General features: G+C 43.7%; 2 protein-coding genes across 2 annotated transcripts in view; both read right to left on the bottom strand.

Moving 5' to 3' along the window:
- b3gnt9 (UDP-GlcNAc:betaGal beta-1,3-N-acetylglucosaminyltransferase 9) overlaps positions 1-21,255 on the bottom strand; it is a 615,230-nt gene that overhangs the window by 412,206 nt on the left and 181,769 nt on the right. The window lies entirely within an intron of this gene.
- On the bottom strand, positions 858-19,114 carry nox5 (NADPH oxidase, EF-hand calcium binding domain 5). The gene is made up of 18 exons (XM_041997040.1): positions 18,977-19,114; positions 16,634-16,762; positions 12,754-12,904; positions 12,464-12,674; positions 11,642-11,879; positions 10,978-11,131; positions 10,020-10,192; positions 9,763-9,945; positions 9,524-9,656; positions 6,005-6,144; positions 4,649-4,894; positions 3,317-3,361; positions 3,075-3,199; positions 2,882-2,966; positions 2,708-2,807; positions 2,069-2,235; positions 1,213-1,365; positions 858-1,156 (listed from the first exon to the last, which is right to left on the bottom strand). Exons 1-17 carry the CDS (start codon positions 19,112-19,114, stop codon positions 1,234-1,236), a joined length of 2,550 nt encoding a protein of 849 aa, XP_041852974.1. The 3' UTR covers positions 858-1,156; positions 1,213-1,233.

The following is a 21,255-nucleotide window of genomic DNA, read 5'->3' as shown; positions in this document are numbered from 1 at the left end:
ATAGTGTTGGGAGCAGCAGTGACCATTAACACCTTCTTAGCTTCCTGGTGATACACTTCATGGAGTACAGTAAGGTGTTGCTTGCACACTTGACCAGGCTTCTTGAGAGTACATGCCTCAGGTGTATGGCTCCTGCCACACCTCCAACAGTCTGTCTAATCCATGCAGAAATCTCAAAGTGAGCATTTAGAATTTAGGGCACAGACTGAGGTAATGCTCTTGCAGTAAGGCTTCAAACTAGCTTTACCTTTGGGGGACTTTGAGGTTCGAGCAGGATCTGGAGGAGTTATTTTAGTCTGGCTCTCTGTGCTATAAAATACATTGGATGAATGACCCTGTGGTTTCCTTTGACTCTTAACTGACATAGGTTGGTCTTGGAACATGAGCGCTGCTCTGGATGAAATACACTTTGCTTGTGACTTTAACTGAAGCCAAGCAGAGAAGTCAATGAGTGTATAGGTCTGATCAGTGCCAGTCCCCAGAATGCCTTGGTTTATGCTTTATTCTGCAAACCCACTCGATAGCTAGAAGGCAGTTTGCTAAGCAGCTTGTTGACATGGGATCCGCATCGCAGTTTGTACCAGTTTTCTCCCTCGAGGGAGTGGAACATGCCCACTAGACTCTGTGCTGATAGGGCAAAGTTGTCACATGCCTCTGAATCTGCAGATCTTGTGGGGTACTTATCCTGATCTCCGGGATCAATTTGGAAGTTGAGTAGAGCCATTTCATAAGTCAGATATCAGCTGACTTTTTATTTATAGTATTTTTTGTTACAATAATATAGTAACAACAAGTCAAACATAGTAAATCAAACTGTATGACACCCCCCCCCCCCCCCTTCCCCCCACCTCCCCAAACAGAGAAAGGAAAAAAGACATTTTAATAAGAGTAATAATGGTAAAATAAGTTAAAAGGGACAGAGGTGTATTAGTATGAGATTCCTCCCATTCTCACCAGTTATCCTCAGATTGTTAAATCTAATATGCAGTTTTCAACATGACTGGTTGCCAGGTCTGGTTTCATTAACAGCTGATTTTACTGACAGCTTGTTATATTGACAGCTGTCAGTTATTGATCAGTTTTCTCTAGAAAATAGGTTAAAGGTATGAGTGCTCGTAATTCCCCGTGATATAACACACACACACACACACACACACACACACACACACACACACACACACACACACACACACACACACACACACACACACAAGCAGGTGTGTGTGCTGCTTCTCAGAAGTTCTCCTTGTAGAAATTGAAGCCGAAGTTTTCACACTGAGATTTGATGACTTTAGCCAGAGATGGAGCTCCACAGTAAAACACATGGACTTTCCCTTTCTTCTCCTCAGACAGTTTCTGAAACACCTGAAACAGAGAAAGACTGATGAGAGGAAATCGGCTTCAGGTAGATCTGCTTCCTGTGGTGGAGACACAGGAACTGATCCTGTGTCTGGAGATGCCCAGATAAAAGACTGATGGAGTTATTATGAAATCAATTGAATTTAAAATTCGAACATTTAAAACAACAAACAACAACATCATCTTGTCCTGTTTGTACGGTGATACGAAACTAAAACAAGAAAAGACAAATGATTCCTGTGTCTGACAGAATTGGAAATAAAAAAAGACTTCCTGGATTAACTTGATATATAAAAATACAATAAAATAAATAATTAAAAACCAAATCTAAAGTAGTATAAAAATGTAATATTCATTAATTTTCTGAACCGCTTAGTCCATTAAGGGTAGCTGGAGCCTATCCCAGCATTGACAGGTGAGAGGCAGGGTACACCCTGGACAGGTCACCAGTCCATCGCAGGGCTAGCACATAGGGAACAAACAACCACTCACACACACACTCACTCCTAGGGAGAATTTAGAATAACCAATTAACCTAACACGCATGTCTTTGGATAGTGGGAGGAAGCTGGAGTACCCGGAAAGGGTAAATTCAAACTTGTCTATCATTATCCCTTACGATGATATTATTATTATTATTATTATTATGTAAATATGAATTTTCCCTGTTTTGGACCTTTTCTCATAAATGATGCGATCAGAACCTCACCTTCCCCCACTCGGGCCGTCCTGGTTGGGTTCTGGTCCTCAAGCCTGTGATGGAGTCTCGCTTCTCCTTCTTGGCCAGGAGGTCTAGCGCCATCTGCAGGCCAATGGCCTTCATGTCGTTCTTGCTCAGCGCTGATGTCATGTACATGTGCATCTCCAGGAAACGACCTGAAACCAAACCAGAGCAATCAGAAAATGTACCGCAGTCAGTCTGAACACTGGACGTCTCATCATTCCGACTGTTTCAGAGTTTTATATTTGGCTGGAAAAGAGGAATTTAAAAATACTGAAAGTTTGCTTAACCATTCAATCACTCTGGAGGAACTCCAGGGTGTAAAGTCGGATCTGGAAACTGGAATCTCTGATCCCATAGATGGACTTGCATCCATAACAGTCATCCATCACACAGGAACAAGGATTACTGTTGAGACCTCAGTCAATCCAGAGTTACATTTACAGATGTCCCTTCAGACTTCACTGAGCAGAAAAAGCTACATGTTAACCTGGAGAAGGAATAGGAACATTCCAGAGTGGGAAGACTCTCACTGAACCAAGAGTTTCTGGAATGTTTCAGATCTGAGGTGGAAAAATGGTGGAATATTAACAGATGAGACGTATCAACTTCAGGTCTTCCTCTCACCTTCCGGCTCCTCGTCGGCCTGGTCCATCTCCAGTTTGGTCAGCAAACTGACGAACCACTCGAAGGATTTCTGGTCCCGGTTGATCCAGATGAAGTCGACCTGCAGAGAAAAAACAGGTCATGTGACCTGGAACATGACATCACGTGAACACCTGCGTGGAGACGTGTTCTTACTTTACGCAGCTTCATGTCGCTGTCTTTGATGTTCTCGCACCAGGAGTAGTTACAGTTGGGACAGTTCTGCTTCCTCATGCGGTATCTGGTAGAAATACACACCCGGATTACAGGTAATATCTGGATGGATGGATGGATGGATGGGTGGGTGGGTGATTGGGTGGATGGATGGATGGATGGACTGAGGTCTCACCGGTACATGATGCTCTGCAGGATGGAAGCGAATGGAGTGATTCCAATTCCAGCTCCGATCAGGACAGCGTGCTCAGAGGCAAAGATCTGCCGAGTCGGAGTTCCATACGGTCCATCTACATAACACTGGCATACACACACAATCTCAGTCATTGAGTTGGTCATGGTAACTATGGTTACTATGGTTAACAGCCTTCCCTGCAGGATGAGGTTTTCTGTTTTAAGACTTCAGGAACACTTTACTTTGATGTTGCAGAGTCGATGGTTCTCAGCAAACTTGGCAGAAATCTGCAGGAAAAAGAAGCAGATGATCAGATTTATCTTCCCCATCATCATCACCAATATCATCATCATCACGATCACCACTATCATCATCATCATCATCATCACCACAAACGTCATCACCACCATCACCATCATCATCATAACCACTGCTATCACCACCATCATCATCATCATTCCCACCACTACCATCATAATTATCATTGCCATCATCATCATCACCACCATCATCATAACCACTACCATCACCACCATCATCATCACCATCATCATCACCACCACCGTCATCACCATAACCACTACCATGGCCACCATCATCACCATCACCTCCACCACCATTATCATCATCACCATCATCATCCCCACCACCATCATCATCATCATCATATTTATCATAATCATCACCACCCCCACCATCATCATCCCCACCGCCACCACCATCATCATCACCACCATAATCATAACCACCACCATCATCATCATCTTTATCATAATCATCACCACTCCCACCATCATCAACACCATCATCATAACCACCACCACCATCATCATCACCACAAACATCAACACCATCATAACCACTACAATCACTACCATCATCATCATCATCATCACCATCATCATCACCACCACCATTATCATCACCACTGCCACCACCATCATCATCATAACTACTACCATGGCCACCATCATCACCATCATCACCACCACCACCATCATCATCACCATCATAATCATAACCACCACCATCATCATCATCTTTATCATAATCATCACCACCCCCAAAATCATCATCAACACCATCATCATAACCACCACCACCATCATCATCACCACAAACATGATCACCACCACCACCACCAACACCATCATCATCATAACCACCACCACCATCATCATCATAACCACTACCATGACCACCATCATCACCATCACCACCACCACTATAATAATCATCATTGTCATCACCATCACCACCATCGTCATCATCCTCACCATCATCATCACCATCACCACCACCACCATCATGATCACCACCGCCACCACCATGATCACCATTATCATCATAACCATCATCATCATCATCATCTTTATCATAATCATCACCACCCCACCATCATCATCAACACCATCATCATAACCACTACCATCATCATCATCACCACAAACATCATCACCACCACCAACACCATCATCATCATAACTACCACCACCATCATAATCATCATCGTCATCACCCTTATCACCACCTTCACCATCTTCATCATAACTGTCTGTCATTCTGGTTCTGACCTCTCTGAGTGTACCAGCCTCTCCTCTCTCTGCTGGGCCCGGCTCATCCCAAGGTGGCTCCATGGGGGCCTGAGCTTCAGGGTGCGAGGCTGGGGACACTCTGGGGGGTGAGGCTGGGGAAGCTCCAGGGGGCGAGGCTTGAGATGCTCTGGGGGCATTCAGGTGAAACATGGTGAGCTCGATGGCCCCGTCCTCATTGGTTGCCACTGACCCATTAGAGTCAGCAGAACCGAACAACTCATCCTGCTGGAAACACAGAAAGACTGAGAAAGATCCAGCAGAGACTCAGACCTCCTGACATTCCCACCTGCTGACATTCTGACCTGCTAAACTTCCAACCTGCTGAATATACTACTTGGTAACATTCCTACCTGCTGATCTTCTGATCCTGACGTTCCCACCAACTGAAGTTCCCACATGCTGACCTTCTGACGTTCCCACCTCCTGACGTTCAAACCTGTTGATGTTCCCACCTCCTGACGTTCCAACCTGCTGATGTTCCCACCTGCTAAACTTCCAAACTTCTGATGTTACTACTTGGTAATGTTTCTACCTGCTGACGTTTCTACCTGTGGACGTTCTCATCTGCTCATGTTTCAACCTGCTGACATTCTTACCTGTGGACGTTCTCACCTCCTGACTTTTCTACCTATTGACGTTCCTACTTGCTGACGATCCTACTGGTTGACGTTCCCCACTTCTGGACGTTCTCACCTGCTGACGTTCCGACCTGTGGAAGTTCTCACCTGCTAATGTTTTGACCTGCTGATGTTCCCACCTGCTGACTTTCCTACCTGTTGACGTTCCTACTGGTTGACATTCACCACCTGTGGATGTTCTCATCTGCTAACTTTCAGACCTGTGGAAGTTCTCACCTGCTGACTTTACGACCTGCTAAAGTTTCCACTTGTGGACATTTTTCCCTGCAAAAGTTCCGACCTGCTGACATTTCTACCTACTGACTTTCCTACCTGTTGACGTTCCTACTGATTGACATTCACCACCTGTGGACGTTCTCATCTGCTAACGTTCCAACCTGTGGAAGTTCTCACCTGCTGACTTTACTACCCTCTAAAGTTTCCACTTGTGGACGTTCTTAACTGCTGACGTTACTAACTGATGATGTTCCAACCAGCTGACCATCCCACCTGCTGATATTCTGACCTGCTGATGTTCCGGCCTGTCAACATTCCAACCTGTTAATGTTCCTACCTACCTACTGACATTCCTACCTGTGGACATTCTCACCTGCAGACGATCCTGGTGACATTACTAACTGATGACGTTCCTACCTGCTGAACTTCCTTCCTGCTGACATTCTAACCTGCTGACGTTCCAACCTGTTGACATTCCTACCTGATCCTTCTCCTGGCGGCGCTTCCTCAGGCTGGCGGACAGTCTCTTGGGACATGGCAGCTGGTTCTCTGACTGTCTGAAGTACTCATACAGCCGGTTGGTCCACTGGCCCATGGAGCGCACGTGAAGCCACAGAGTGTCTGCAGATCAGAGGTTACATGGAGCCATCAGAGATCCATGAAAATCTTCAGGATCATGTTTGTACAGAGTTCAGGACCAACCTGAAACATCAAAGATCAGTTTCTACCAAACAGAACTGAACCTGGACTGAGAGAAAAACCTTATTGTTCAAACAAGACAAATCTTTATTAACCTCACACACAGTGACAGAATTATTACAGTTAGGAGTGTGTTAGAGACGTCACCATTGCTTGATTTACCATTGATTGATATTATGCTGCTCTTTTAATCAGTCTTTCAAAGGCCTTCAACATTCTTAATCATCACATCCTAAAGCAAAGACTTATAAATATTAGACTGTCTGAAAAGGCAGAAGGCTGGATGGAAAATAACGTTTCTGAGGGAACTCAATGAGTAAAACACGATGGTAGTCTGTAGCATTTTAGATGTTAAATCAGGGGTTCCGCAAGGTTCTGCACTGGGCCCACTTTTATTTACTCCTTATGTCAACAACCTGGGTCGAAACATTTGAAACAACGAAATTTAAATTTTATGCATGATACTGTGGTTTACTGTTGTCATGCTACAGTAGTTCAAGCTGTCACGTACTTGCAATGGGCTTTTAGCATCATACAATCTGGACTGCAATTAGTGCTGAATGAAACTAAAAATAAAGCTATATTGTATTATAATGTTAGCAAAGCAACTGATTCATTTATAGTTTGTGTCTCACTACAATTACTTATTTTAACTGATGAACATTTAACTTTTAGATTTCACATTGAAAACCTTGTTAAGAAACTTAAACTTAGGCTGGGCTTTTATTAGCGGAAGCTACTTTCTTCCCTTTGATAGACTATGGTGACCTGCTGTATGTGCATGACTCTGTTCAGGCCTTACACTCCCTGGGCGATTAATGTTTGTGACAGACTGCAAAGCTCTCACTTACCACAGCACCCTTCATGCCAGAACTCAGTCGCCTTCCCTATCCATACACAGACTTTTACATTGGTATTATTTTATCTATAAATCTGTTCTTGTTCTGCTGCCCATCTCTTTTTTGGGAAGATTCTGGAAATTACCAGAATGGTTGTTTTAATGATGACTGTCTGTAAAGGAATTTGGACTGCTGCTGTCTTGGCCAGGGCTACCTTGAAAGAGAGATCTCGTAATCTCAATGGGACTTACCTGGTAAAATAAAAGTAAAATCAAGTAAAAATACATTTAACAATGAATCACAGTATTAAACACCACGATTAATAAATTCTAAAGATCCTCTTCATCCTGACCTTCTATGTGTCATCATGATGACCATGAGATCAGATCAGGAAGGTAAACAACATGTGCATTACTGCTCTGTGTTTTCACAGGTAAGTCCTGCAGAGGAGGAGTTTTCCCCTCAAAACTAAGGGATTAAATCCTCCTGGTGGGACGAAACATGAGGTAGGTGTGATGGTGGAGGACGGCTCAGCAGCCTGAAATCCATCAGCATGTTTCACCTCCTGCAGAAGAAGCAGCAGCTTGTAACCCAAAGGGAAAAATCTAGTAACTGGTTAAATGATTCTGATGTTTAACTAATGGAATGCTAACATTAAATCTTAACCTGGTCTAATTCTGTCCAACTTTGGCTGGACTTACAGCAACAGGACCGGTTCATTTACTGGAGCTTAAATTATATGGACGATGGATAGTTACTTTGTTCCAGCATCAGCAACTGGATGGAAGGTCTGTAGCAGGAAGCATATTTAATCCCAGAAATGTGGTCTAGGTTATTTTTCCCACTGTTCCAGGATTAATATGTGTCAAACAGCAGCTAGAAGTCAAAGCTAGCTGGATTTCTTCTGCTTTCTAAAGAAATGTTTAAAAGCATTTTTATAATGTAGCTTCCGGAAAGAAGCCTCTGAAGTCCAGGTAGAGGTCTTGTAGCCTTTCATCTGGTTTCTCTGAGAGAAATGCTGAGTTAATATGTAGGATTTATTTATTCTGCACATAGCAGAGATTTAGATAAAATTTACTTTGTGGTCATGTTGGCATTTAGAGAAATAAATAAAACTTAAAGACCTATAAGTTGATATGTTGATGTGTGTGATGCCTTTAGGTCAAAACTGTAATCAGCTCATATTGTGAATAATTTACATAAAAAAGGTAAAAAGGAGTTTGTAGTTAATAAATAGTAAATGTAATTTCTTGCTAAAAGCAGTTAAAATGTTCGGGGTTTTGAAATCTAATCAGTGTGAGACATCTGTAACACAATGATCTTTGTCATATTGTATGCGTAACTACACAAGCGAGTGAGCGCTCTTACCATTGAACAATCTTTGAAACAGCTCTTTCTCCGGTAATGTTGTGAAGTGCTTTGGCAGAAACAAGTGAGGGAACGGCTCATAAATACGCTAAATGTACGCTTACACTCTCGTGCCTTGGGAAACCTTCGTCTTTATGAGTATCAATGTGTTCAGGAAACACCTGTATATGTGTTTGAGATATTTTTGGTTGCTTAAAATGTGTCAGTGTAATGCACAACGTGATATGCATGCAGTTGTTTAAGCTAGGCTAACCAGCTCAAGTATGGTATTAAGAAGTGTCTTTCAGTCAGTGATTTGTTTTTCCCTGTCTGTATTTTTCAGTTACAAAAACTACAAGCAATATAAAAGTACATAAAAGATCTTCAATGAGATCAAGAAAAGCAAGCCTTGAGTGGAGAACCGTTTTTTTTACTTTTTTTGCTTTGTTTGCTGGCTGTCTAGCTTCACATAGCCACGTGTTGTGAGGACAGCACAATGTGGTTTTACACATTTATAGTGATAGGAAATTAATTACCACAGAATAATCTGATTATTTTCTGGTAATAATGGTACCAAGAACATCTAGAACTTTTTATCCACCTGAAAACAAATGCATCTCCTCATACTGAACACTTGAGGGAGCCATCTGTCTTCAGCCTGTCCATCTAACACAGTGGTTCCCAACCTGTGGTCCCCTGAAGATTACAGGGGGTCGCCAAGGCTTTAAACATGCGGAAGCCACTGTGATCAATGTCTACACTTTCCTCCAATTTAAAAAAAAAAACATAAAGCAAGGCTACGTGTTGTTAATACATAATTTATGAGGAGAATCTCACTTTTGAAAACCAGCACGGTTTCAGCATGGGGTGGGGCAGAGGGTCCATGGTTTTTAGTATTTGCATCAAGAGGGTCCTCCAGGAAAATAGGTTGGTAACTACTGATCTAACCAGGACCAGATGTGGAACATTAAACCCTTCCAACCAGTTCCTTATTTCTGGAAAACACAAACTGGACAATTCTCCCTCCAGCTCTTCATTTGCAGAAGTTAAAAACATAATAATGTGAACCGACTGGTCCTGGTCCTGGCGCTGGTCCTGGTCCTAATGAGACATACCTGCCTGCTCCGGAGCGCTGCTGATGGTGAACGGGTGCCACTCGTACTTGGCGATGACGGGAATGTTGATGTAGATGTAGTCTCCAGGTTTGAAGTGGAAGAACTGAGGACGTCTGAGGACCAGGTGAGTCACCTGGAAACCAGACACAGACACACTTGGTCAGCTCAGACACACTCCTCTTCATCATCCTCATCACCTGGATGAAGCTGAACCCAGAGGTATCATTAGATCGATCCACCTTGGAGGGCAGTAAGTTGACCTCCACGATGTAAAGACCTCCCATTCGAGACACAGCGATTCCCACAATCTTTTCCAGCAGGAAGACCAGACCCGGAACCACAAACCACTTCCAGAAGTTGGCACAGTGAATTATGAGCAGGACCCAGACCAACACGTAAGACAGGTGGGACCAGTAGAACACCTGCAGGAGACACAACCACAGAACCGTCCACACTGGCCCACAGTATGAAGATCATGATGATGATGGCGGCGCACCTCGAAGTGTCCGCTGCGTCGTACGAAGGTGCTGGAGCAGAGGACCATGAGGCAGATCAGCAGCTGCAGGACCACCCCGGTCAGCGACGCCGCCCCCCCAACCCAGCCCACACCGGGCCGGGTGGTCAGCAAGTACTCCCACAGACTGAATCCGGTCTGCTTGGACAGCTGGGCTGAGATGGGACACGACAGGGTCCACATCAGGACACCGGATCCAACACAGGTTTCAGGTCTGTACACACCAGGTTCCAGGTCTTAATGGACCAGAACCCGACCTGTACATGACACGTTATTAGCAGGTATTCTCCTGACCTTGGGTTCTTAGCCAGGTCCTTCTTTTACGAACTGGTCTATATGAGGACGCTTATTATAAACTGGACTAACGAGGATTTGAAGCATTTGTTTTAACTGGATTATTACTGGACCAAAGTGAACTGATTAAAAATGATCTGTATTTAAACTAAATGGATTTAATTTATTTGAATTTAACTGAACTCAGCTAATCTGAATCTGAATTGAATTCAACTGAAATGAATTGAAGTGAATCGACTGAATTGAAGTGAATTGATTGAATTGGAGTCTCTGGGGTGTTTCAGGTTTTACTGGCTGAGAAGTCGGACAACTGAACCGTTCGGCTCACATCTCGGGTCTTTAAAGGTTCTGGTCATGTTCAGGTCTCTGAAGATCAGTCGAGTCTTTAATAAGAACATCTTCTCATATCAGACCAACCAATCAGATCAATCAGGGTTCATTGGGTAAACGTCTCAACACTAAGTTTGTTTCTGATCTGATCCAAATTCATAACCCTCTGTGTCCCATTAGAACCAGAACCAGTTCTGACCCTGAACACGATATCCAATCAGAACCATCAGAAAACATTCTCATCCAATCATCAGAGCTGTGAGTGGAGGACGAACAGATCCAGGTGTGCAGTGTGTGTGTCCGTGTGGGTGTGTACCGAAGTTGAGGACATGCGCGGCGGTGTGCACCACAGTGAAGCAGAGGATGGCGTAGCCCACCATCTGGTGCAGCAGGATGTTCTGGTCCAGAGGCAGGACCCTCACCACCCAGGTGGCCCGGAGCCACGTCAAACAGCGGCGCAGCATCAACACCTGAACACACACACATCCGTCAGCACCACGCCATCTTCTCAGCTTCAGCTTCAGCTCAGACCAGAACTGCTCATCAGAACCTGAGCAGAACTTCAGAGGGTAGATGTGGATCCTGTCTGTGGTCCAGAACACAGCCAGACAGAAACCCGATTCTCTATGAAGGAATCAGAATGAGCTGAAACCTGAGAACAAAGATGTCTGCCATTCATTCATTCATTCATTCATTCATTCATTCATTCATCATTCATTCATTCATTCATTCATTCATTCATTCATTCATTCATTCATTCACTCAATTATTCATGTAAACAGTATAGTATATCTATGACCAATCAGAACAGCCTGACTTCATTAGGAGGTGAAGCTTAAAGAGCCCGGAGCTACAACAGAAGGTGATGCTCTGCAGAGGCGCATAAGAGGAACTTTACATATATTGATATTGATATAAAGGAATTAGCAGAACATGACTGAACAACACGTTAACGACTGAGCCCGTTTTTGCCGTGTTACCATGACAAAGGTGCAGTTGAAGTTGAGACACTGGCCGCAGCCCTTGGCCACCATGAGCCAGATGCCACCATAGCGGTGATGCAGCATGGCACCGATGAACAACAGCAGGTTGAGGACGATGTACATGCAGAAGAACAGCAGCTTCCGGCTGTTGTTCTGCCAGTAAGCCCGGGTCAGGTACCGAGGGGTCTGATGCTTCTTCGGATCTAGGTCAGGAGGTTTCAACCAGTTAGCAGCACTGCCAGGGAGATGGGGATGGAGGACAGAAACAGGTCATCTGTGAGGTTTTATTCATGCTGGACAAGTTTAACTGGCTACGATAACAGAATATCTCATGGATAACATGGATTAGAACATTCTGTTTTAGAGGCTTGGGTGTGTTATTGGGACTAAAGGAACTGCATCAGGCTGGTTTGTTGTCTCTGGACCAGAAAAACTAGAATCTGTCTATGTATGTAGCTATGGAATTACTCTGCATGGTTTTACCTTGGCTTCCTGGTGAAGAACCTTGGACCATGGATCTCTGATGGCTCCTGGACCAGGATCTGAGCTAATTATGGAATACTCCCATAGTTAGCTCCTACTTTAGGTTCAGGAAGCAGAACCTTTTGTTTTCAGAGCCAGGTAGGCTTCAGTAAGTAGAACCTTGAGATAAACTAGTTTTTATCTGGATGTGAGTATGATGAATTGGAGGGAATTTAATTGGACTTTTACTGAACGTGTTTATTTTATCTGTAAATTGTTTTGAGACAACTGTTTCAGTGAGTTGGTACAACATGAAGTGACACCAGGACCAGGTCTGGATCAGTTCAGACGGCTCACCTGATGGTGAGGTTCTCCATCACCTCCGGGAAGGTCTCCAGCTCAGCCTTGAGCTCCTCGAAGGTGATGGATCCGCTGTTGTCTTTATCCGCAGACTCAAACAGCGCAAGCGTCAAGTCGTCCAGTTTCTCCTCCGGCAAAGAAATGGCGCTCTCACGCAGACATGACTTCAGAACCGTCCGGAGCTCGTCCGGATCAATGGAGCCGCTTCCTATCAGCAGAAACAACCTGGATGATGACTCCAGCAGAGTCCAGAGGACCAGGACCGTTCTGTTGGTGTGTAAACTGACCATCCACATCGTAGACCTGGAACAGGAAGCGGAGTTTGTCGGTCTCGTTGCCGTGGATCAGGAGGTCCAGAGCTTTGAGCAGCTCGTCCAGACTGATGGATCCGCTGCCGTCTGAGTCGAACAGAGCGAAGAACCGCTCGGCAAAGAAGGACTGCACACAGAAACCTCATGTTCAGACAGGGTTCGCAGTGACTGTGGGCCATGTCCAAACTCCTCTAATCTCAACATCTACAGCAGAGAAAACCACTGAGTTCTTCAGTCCCCAGATAAAACGGCCCCTGAAGCCCACACTGCTGCCGCTCTTCATCCAGTGTGAAAGAAATTTAGTTGCATATGGCAATCACTCATATATACTCATATAAGAATGACATGTATATTCAGTTTTCTTTCTTAATTTATTATTGTTAGTCCATTCACTTTTACATTTTCATATTGTGTGTTCTCATTCTACAGAATACTGAAGTTACAGTTTTCATTGTGTATGTGTGTGAGGTCAGACTGACCAATTTCTTCCCAGAACTCTGATATGGCAGAGTTGAGACTGATTTTCGCACCTGCTAGATAGCAATAGTTGTTTGGGATATCAGCTTGTTGTGGTATGTGGGCTTTGTCTGAAAACTGGAAGAAAGTGGCACCACTCAGTCTTCTATTCCTTATTATTTTGCTGTTTGACCTTCAGCTGGGGCGCAGCTTCTCTCTGATGAATCATCAGAGTCTCTCCCGACTCCATGCGAGTTGAGACGACCACTCTCTTACTTGCAAGTAATTCTTTATTCTATACTTCTCCTGTAAATAAACCTTATATACTTTTACTCATTCCAGACTCTTGGTAATTTTTCTACAACACCAGACAAAAGAAAAAGATTTGATTTCCGGATGTCTTTGGGTGTTTAACTCCACCTGGAAACCCAGAAGCACCATAAACTGATCAGAAACCGTCAGTAAATCCATGTATTTCTTCCACCGACTGGTTGTTTCTTCTTTACATGGAGCCATATTTGTGGGATGAGCTGCAGAGTTGAGTTTGTGGGTTGAGCTCATGAAAATTCTTCTCTGCCAGCAGCCAGTTGGCTTATTCCAAAGGAAAGTTGGATCATCTGCACAGTGACTCACAGACTGCTGGAAAGAGTAATAATTAGGCTTCACTACTGAAGGAGTGGATTACTCATCTAAGCTTGAAGTTATGTTTAATGTCTTTCTGACCTCTGAGATAAAATTCTTTTTGTGTTTTTAATACCACTTAGCTCTTAATCGAAGCTCCTATATTCTTATAGTTTATCGTCAATTATCAGAGTTTACTTTTGGATGTCAGAAAGAGCTCAAAGCCGTTTTTTTTACGTTTTCCAGACACCAATTTCACACTGATTTCAACCAAAGTTAATCCACGGTCGTTAGTGTTCTCTATTGATTGACCACAGCATTAAAAAAGTCCTGACTACTCTCCAGTCAGGTTCTACACAGTGACTCAGAAATATGAGCCCGGTATGTTGGTGCAGGAAACAGGTACAACCTGCAGATTTTACATGCTGGTAAACAGAACAGAGAGGAGGTTTGATGCAGCGGAGGAGGTTTGACCCAGTGGAAGAGGTTTAATGTAGCAGAAGAGGTTTAACACAGTGGAAGAGGTTTAACGTAGCGGAAGAGGTTTAATGTAGTGAAAGAGGTTTAACGCAGCGGAGGAGGTTTGATGCAGTGGAGGAGGTTTAATGTAGTGAAAGGGGTTTAACGCAGCGGAAGTGTTTTAATGCAGCAGAGGAGGTTTGATGCACGGGAGGAGGTTTAATGCAGTGGAGGAAGTTTGATGCAGTGGAGGAGGTTTAACGCAGCGGACGAGGTTTGATGCAGCAGAGGAGGCTTAACACAGTGGAGGACGTTTGATGCAGTGGAGGAGGTTTAACGCAGCGGAGGAGGTTTAATGCAGCGGAGGAGGTTTGATGCAGTGGAGGAGGTTTAACGCAGCGGATAAGGTTTAATGCAGCGGAAGAGGTTAAATGCAGTAGAGGAGGTTTGACGTAGCGGAAGAGGTTTAATGTAGCAGAAGAGGTTTAAAGTAACGGAGGAGGTTTGATGCAGTGGAGGAGGTTTAACGCAGTGGAGGACGTTTGATGCAGTGTAGGAGGTTTAATGCAGCGGAGGAGGTTTGATGCAGTAGAGGAGGTGTAACGCAGCGGAAGAGATTAAATGCATGGAGGAGGTTTGATGCAGTGGAGGAGGTTTAACGCAGGGGAGGACGTTTGATGCAGTGGAGGAGGTTTAATGCAGCGGAGGAGGTTTGATGCAGTGGACGAGGTTTAACGCAGCGGATAAGGTTTAATGCAGTGGAAGAGGTTAAACGCAGTAGAGGAGGTTTGACGCAGTGGAGGAGGTTTAACACAGTGGAGGAGGTTTGATGCAGTGGAAGAGGTTTAACGTAGCGGAAGAGGTTTAATATAGCAGAAGAGGTTTAAAGTAACGGAGGAGGTTTCATGCAGTGGAGGAGGTTTGATGCAGTGGAGGAGGTTCGATGCAGTGGAGGAGGTTTGATGATATGGAGGAGGTGTAACGCAGTGGAGGAGGTTTGACGCTGCGGAGGAGGTTTAATGCAGTGGAGGAGGTTCGATGCAGTGGAAGTGGTTTAACTCAGTGGAGGAGGTTTGAAGCAGCGAAGGAGGTTTAACGCAGCGAAGGAGGTTTAACGCAGCGGAGGGGGTTTAATGCAGTGGAGGAGGTTTGACGCTGCGGAGGAGGTTTAACACAGTGAAGGGGGTTCGATGCAGTGGAAGTGGTTTGGAAAGACTTGGAAAAAGATCTGTGTCTGGTTCTTGGTCTAACATTTGTAGATGTAAAATTAATGTGGAGGGTAAAAGACTGTTGCGGTGGATTAGTGATAAGAGCCCATCCATCATGGGATGGTGTAAGGTTATATTTAATCTAACTCCTCTGGAATCTCTTACGAGCATCATACACAACAAGGTAGATAAGTTCTACTCGGACTTTTAGAACATTAAAAGTCCTCCATGATTAATAGAAGGGATTCTTGTACATGGACTCTTATAAAACCAACTGCTCCTTCTCTGCTTGTTGGTTTGAGCTTGGGTTTTGTTATGTGTCTTTTGAATTATTAATAAAAAAAGAGGTTTTGAGCAGATACAGATGAAGCTGGTTTGTTTTCCGTATTAGTGATTCAACTTTACATTTACCAGGTTAGGTCATCTCTAACAAGCTGAGATTTCCTCGGCTACATTTCCAGGAAGAAACAATGACTGAAATAAATTCCACATTCTCTGATTTTTACAAAACCTCACACCAGGTTTCCTGTCCTCCCTTTGCCCTTCATCACTGAGGAAGTCACATGACTACACGGTCACATGGTTGTCTGGTCCAGTGGTTTTCCAGGTGGAGGCTGCCTGAGGGTCTGGCTTTACAGCAGGACAGAAAAACTACCACAATTGCCCAAACATGTCCTCTGTCTGGAGACACTAGTGTCCCACTAGTGTAATCTCTGTCTGTCAATCACACACACACCCGCATGCATGTGCACGCACACACGCACACATATGCACACACAAGAGAGGTTTGATTTCTATTGTTCTGTTCTTACCTGTCAGCAGTTTGTTCAATGGGAACACAAGGTGCTGAAAAGATGTTGGTTAATTTTTTTATGCTAAACAAATGTTATTATTGATTAGTGAGTAAATCATTTTCTAAAAGTTGATGCTTCTTTACATATTTTGTAGCTTTGTCTGTGGGTTGGGGTCCCCAGTCCGAAGCTAATGCTGTTTAAGGGGGTTTGGCATGGAAAAGTATGGGAACCCCTGGTCGGGTCAAATGGTTATCTGGTCATGTAACATCAGCTCATGACAGTCAGGTCACATGACTGTCAGGTCACATGATTTCTCACCTCTTTGACCTTTAAAGCTGTTTTAAACTCGTCCAGGTCGATCTCCTTGTCGTCTCCGGCAATGCTCTCGAACTGTCTGGTGACCCAGTCCAGCCAGCGCCCGTCTTCGTCCACGCTCATGGTTCCAGGCTGGAGGGAAAACAGAGCAGAACTGAGCCGATTCTGTTAACTTCACCCTGAAACCGAACCAAACCAGGCCAGGTTGGTGAGAGGTAGGGGAGGGTCATCAGAGATCGGTTCTCTGAAATAGACCCGGTTCACATGTTTTCTTTGTCTGAGGTTCTGATGGATGCAAACAGAACTGGACCTCAGATCTGAAGAAACCAGAACCCCAAAACTTTTTTTTCTGTTTTTTATTTTCAAACCAAACACATCAAATGAAACAATGAATAACTGATTTCCTTAAAAATGAACAAAAACAAGCATTCGCCCAGAAGATGGAACGTTCCCACGGATCAGATTAAAACCTTCACACAGATGTCAGACCTGGGCCTGGTCCAAACCTCACAGACCTGGGTGCAGTACAGACCTCACAAACCTGGGCGCTGTCCAAAACTCACATCAAGTGTTTTCTCTTGACCGGCAGCTCCGATGTGAAGGCAGAACTGCAGGATGAGGACAAACATGTATTCCCAGCATGTTTACCGGTGTTCTGTCAGTTTAGCATACGCATCAGAGTAGCATACATTACGTTAATGCGCATGTGGGTTAAGGTTAGGGTTAGGGTTAGGTGCAGTTGTCAGTTTGCACTATGAGTATGCTGATCTGACAATGTATGCTAAACTGACAGAACACCGGTTCTGAATCCGTCACAGGGTCCGAGACCCTGGATTCTGTCCAGGCTGCTCTCTAAGGGGGGCATGCTGCATTTAGTTTTTAAAAACAGTGAACAGGGACTTTCATACATGTTTAAAATGCAGCTCTGGACAGCAGTGTCCAGACTGAATTTGGGTATTATAAGATAAAAATTGGGGGGCGTGGTTAGACCAACAACAACAACAACTTCCTGCTGTCGCATCTAAACGGACATCCTCCTGTTCTGCTTCTGGTAGTTCAATTTTCAAAGAGAAACTTCCTCTCGGGTGAAGCTCCGATTTACTTTTTCTTACTGAACCTGGATCAGGATTTTCAGTTCTTAAATAACATCACCCTCTGACAGCCATCAGATTGATTGAAGATCAATACAGCTGATTGTTGTGCTCGACTCATCCAGCCTTCATCAACAGCTGATCGTCCTGCTTTTCTTCTGCAAGCAGCATCATAAACACACCGTTGTCATGGAGACGCAGCTTCACATGGGACTCCAAAGCATCACTACAGCCCTGAACAATTCCAATTTTTATCTCAGTTAATCTGTTTTAAAGCATCAGAATAGTCATTTATAAGTTGTTGTGGAACAAATTAGACTGATAATGATGAAGATGATGATCTAGATCTAGTTTGCTGTTATTTTCTAAAGTGGTCTGGATCAATAGTCCTCCATCTTTCTTTAGTCCTGGTACCGGACCAGTTCTAGTCTAGTCATGGTACCAGACCAGTCCCAGTTTAGTCCTGATACTGGACCAGTTCTAATCTGTCCTGGTACCGGACCAGTTCCATAGTAATCCTGTTACCGGACAAGCTCCAGTCTAGTCCCGGTACTGGACCAGTTCCAGTCCAGTCCTGGTACTGGACCAATTCCAAACCAATCCTGGTACAGGGCCAGTTCCAGTCCAGTCATGGTACTGGTGTGTCGACACATAACAACAACTTAGCAAAGAACAGGTCTGATGGAGGGACGGGTCCTCCCCAGAACCCAGACCTCAACAGGTCTGATAGAGGGACGGATCCTCCCCAGAACCTGGACCTCAACATTATCTAAGCAGTGTGGGATCATCTGGATGGAGAACGGAACCAAAGACAGAAACATCCAAAGAGGAACTTTTGAAAGTCCTTCAAGGATCCTGGGGAACTATTCCTGGAAACCAAGCTTCTCTAAGAGGGTTCAGACTGGGATGAAGAATAAAGCTTCTCAGACCCCCTTAGAACTAGACCCATTCTGGTTCTGACTCAGATACTGGCTCATAATTTGTTTAAACATGTTCAGTCTGTATCACTTTTACCAGACTAAACACAGAATTTTGTTGCAACAAACTAAATAATCTTGGATTTATGAGGTTGTAGTGATTCAAGATCAGAACAAATCTACATAAAGTAAAATGTCCCAGAATCTGGATTAATTTGGAAGTTTGTGACCAGAAAGATTTCAGGTTAAAGACTGAGACCACAGCAGGAAGCAGATAAGAGACATTTCTGAAAGAAGACGGTAAGGAGACAGAGACACTGAGCTCAGATGAGTTTTACCTGCTGCAGGAGAAGTGCTGTGGTCCTTGGCTGATCTGGTTCTGAGCTCCTCGGACTGTGGTTCATCCTCCTGCTGTTCAGAGCCTCCGTCAGCTGGAGCTGACATCCTGCCGCCTGCTGAGCCGGTGCCTCTCTCATATACATAACCTCCGCCTGGGCTCAGTTACTCAACCGCTACAGTTCTACAGAAGCACTCAAGTAAAACCAGGACCTCATCGGGTCATGTTTTATTCTCCGTAGAAGATAAACAACATATTTTATTCCTTGTAGAAGATAAACATATTTTAGTCCCCGTAGAAGACAAACAACACATTTTATTCCCCGTAGAAGATAAACAACACATTTTATTCCCCGTAGAAGATAAACAACATATTTTATTTCTTGTAGAAGATAAACATATTTTAGTCCCCGTAGAAGACAAACAACACATTTTATTCCCCGTAGAAGATAAACAACACATTTTATTCCCCGTAGAAGATAAACAACACATTTTATTCTCCGTAGAAGATAAACAACATATTTTATTTCTTGTAGAAGATAAACATATTTTAGTCCCCGTAGAAGACAAACAACACATTTTATTCCCCGTAGAAGATAAACAACACATTTCATTCTCCGTAGAAGATAAACAACACATTTTATTTCCCGTAGAAGATAAACAACACATTTTATTCCCAGTAGAAGATAAACAACACATTTTATTCCCCGTAGAAAATAAACAACACATTTTATTCCCTGTAGAAGATAAACAACACATTTTATTCCCAATAGAAGATAAACAACACATTTTATTCCCAGTAGAAGATAAACAACACATTTTATTCCCCGTAGAAAATAAACAACACATTTTATTCCCTGTAGAAGATAAACAACACATTTTATTCCCAATAGAAGATAAACAACACATTTTATTCCCAGTAGAAGATAAACAACACATTTTATTCCCCGTAGAAAATAAACAACACATTTTATTCCCTGTAGAAGATAAACAACACATTTTATTCCCAATAGAAGATAAACAACATATCAGATGACGAAACTGAGACATTTCACTATGTGATGGAAAATATGAGCAGATGAATCTGATGGCAGCAACACATCTGCTGGAACAGGAGCAACAAAAGGCTGAAAAGGTAACTGGTACAAACTAGAAACACCTGGAGGAGCATTTGACAACTAATCAGGTTAACTGGCAACAGGTCAGTAACATGACTGGGTATAAAAGGAGCATTTCAGAGATGCAGAGTCTCTCACATGGAAAGATGGACAGTGGTTCACTAATCTGAGACAAACTGGATCTAAAACTGTGGAACAATTTCAGAAAAATGTTCCTCAGACTTTGAAGATCCACCATCTACAGTGTAGAATATCATCAGAGGATTCAGGAGGAATCTCTGTGTGCATGGGACAAGGCTGGATGCTGGTGATCTCCTGCATTAAAAGCAGACATGATTCCCTACTGGAAATCACTGCATGGACTCAGGAAGACATCCAGAAACCACTGTCTGTGAACACAGTTCACTCTGAAATCCACAAATGCAGGTTAAAGCTCCATCATGCAAAGAAGCCAGATGTGAAAAGGATCCAGAACCAGCACCGTCTTCTCTGGATCAAAGCTCATTTAAAATGGTCTGAGGCAAAGTAAAAACCTGGATGAAAATGTGTACTAGTTCCTGGAAAGCATGAATGGTGTGTCCTGCAGACTAAAGAGGAGACAGTGTACAGGACAGGTAAAAAGCTGCATCTCTGATGGTATGGCACTGCATTAGTGCCTATGGCGTGGGCAACTTCCACATCTGTGAAGCTCCATCAATGCTGAAAAATACATGGAGGTTTTAGAGCAACATCTGCTCCCATCCAGACAACGTCTCTTTCAGGGAAGGCCTTGCAGATTTCAGCAAGACGATGCTAAAGCACATCCTGCATCCATCATCCACCACAGTCATAATAACTTGATTCACTCAGAGAGCGCAGACCTCCACCAAGCCATAGGGTCACTGAGAAAAAAAGATTCAAGATTCAAGATTCTTTATTTGTCATTATACAAGTGCAGAATACAAGTACAACGAAATGTATTCCAGTACAACCCGTCGAAGAGTAGACAGCAACAACATGTAAACACAAACAGGATCAAGCAAATTGAGGCAGCAGCCACAGCGCAACGCACCTATGTTAATGTTAGATATAGATGGAAAAGGTAACATGAGGGGAATTAGATGAGGCTAGAAAAAAAGGCATCTCCATGCTGGGCCTAGGGGCCCAGTGTTGAGACACAAAAA

The sequence above is a fragment of the Melanotaenia boesemani genome, chromosome 10, assembly GCF_017639745.1.
Source record: "Melanotaenia boesemani isolate fMelBoe1 chromosome 10, fMelBoe1.pri, whole genome shotgun sequence".
Lineage (NCBI taxonomy): Eukaryota > Metazoa > Chordata > Actinopteri > Atheriniformes > Melanotaeniidae > Melanotaenia > Melanotaenia boesemani.
Note: the sequence above shows the minus strand (reverse complement) of the source record. Positions and strands in the feature narration are given on the sequence as shown.

Excerpts from the sequence above, each read along its gene's own strand:
- nox5 (XM_041997040.1), bottom strand. The coding sequence starts at position 19,114 with ATGAGAGAGGCACCGGCTCAGCAGGCGGCAGGATGTCAGCTCCAGCTG. Across the intron at positions 16,763-18,976 it reads CAGCACTTCTCCTGCAGCAG|CCTGGAACCATGAGCGTGGA; the intron begins GTAAAACTCATC and ends TTTTCCCTCCAG. Across the intron at positions 2,967-3,074 it reads CTGCAGAGCATCATGTACCG|ATACCGCATGAGGAAGCAGA; the intron begins GTGAGACCTCAG and ends TATTTCTACCAG.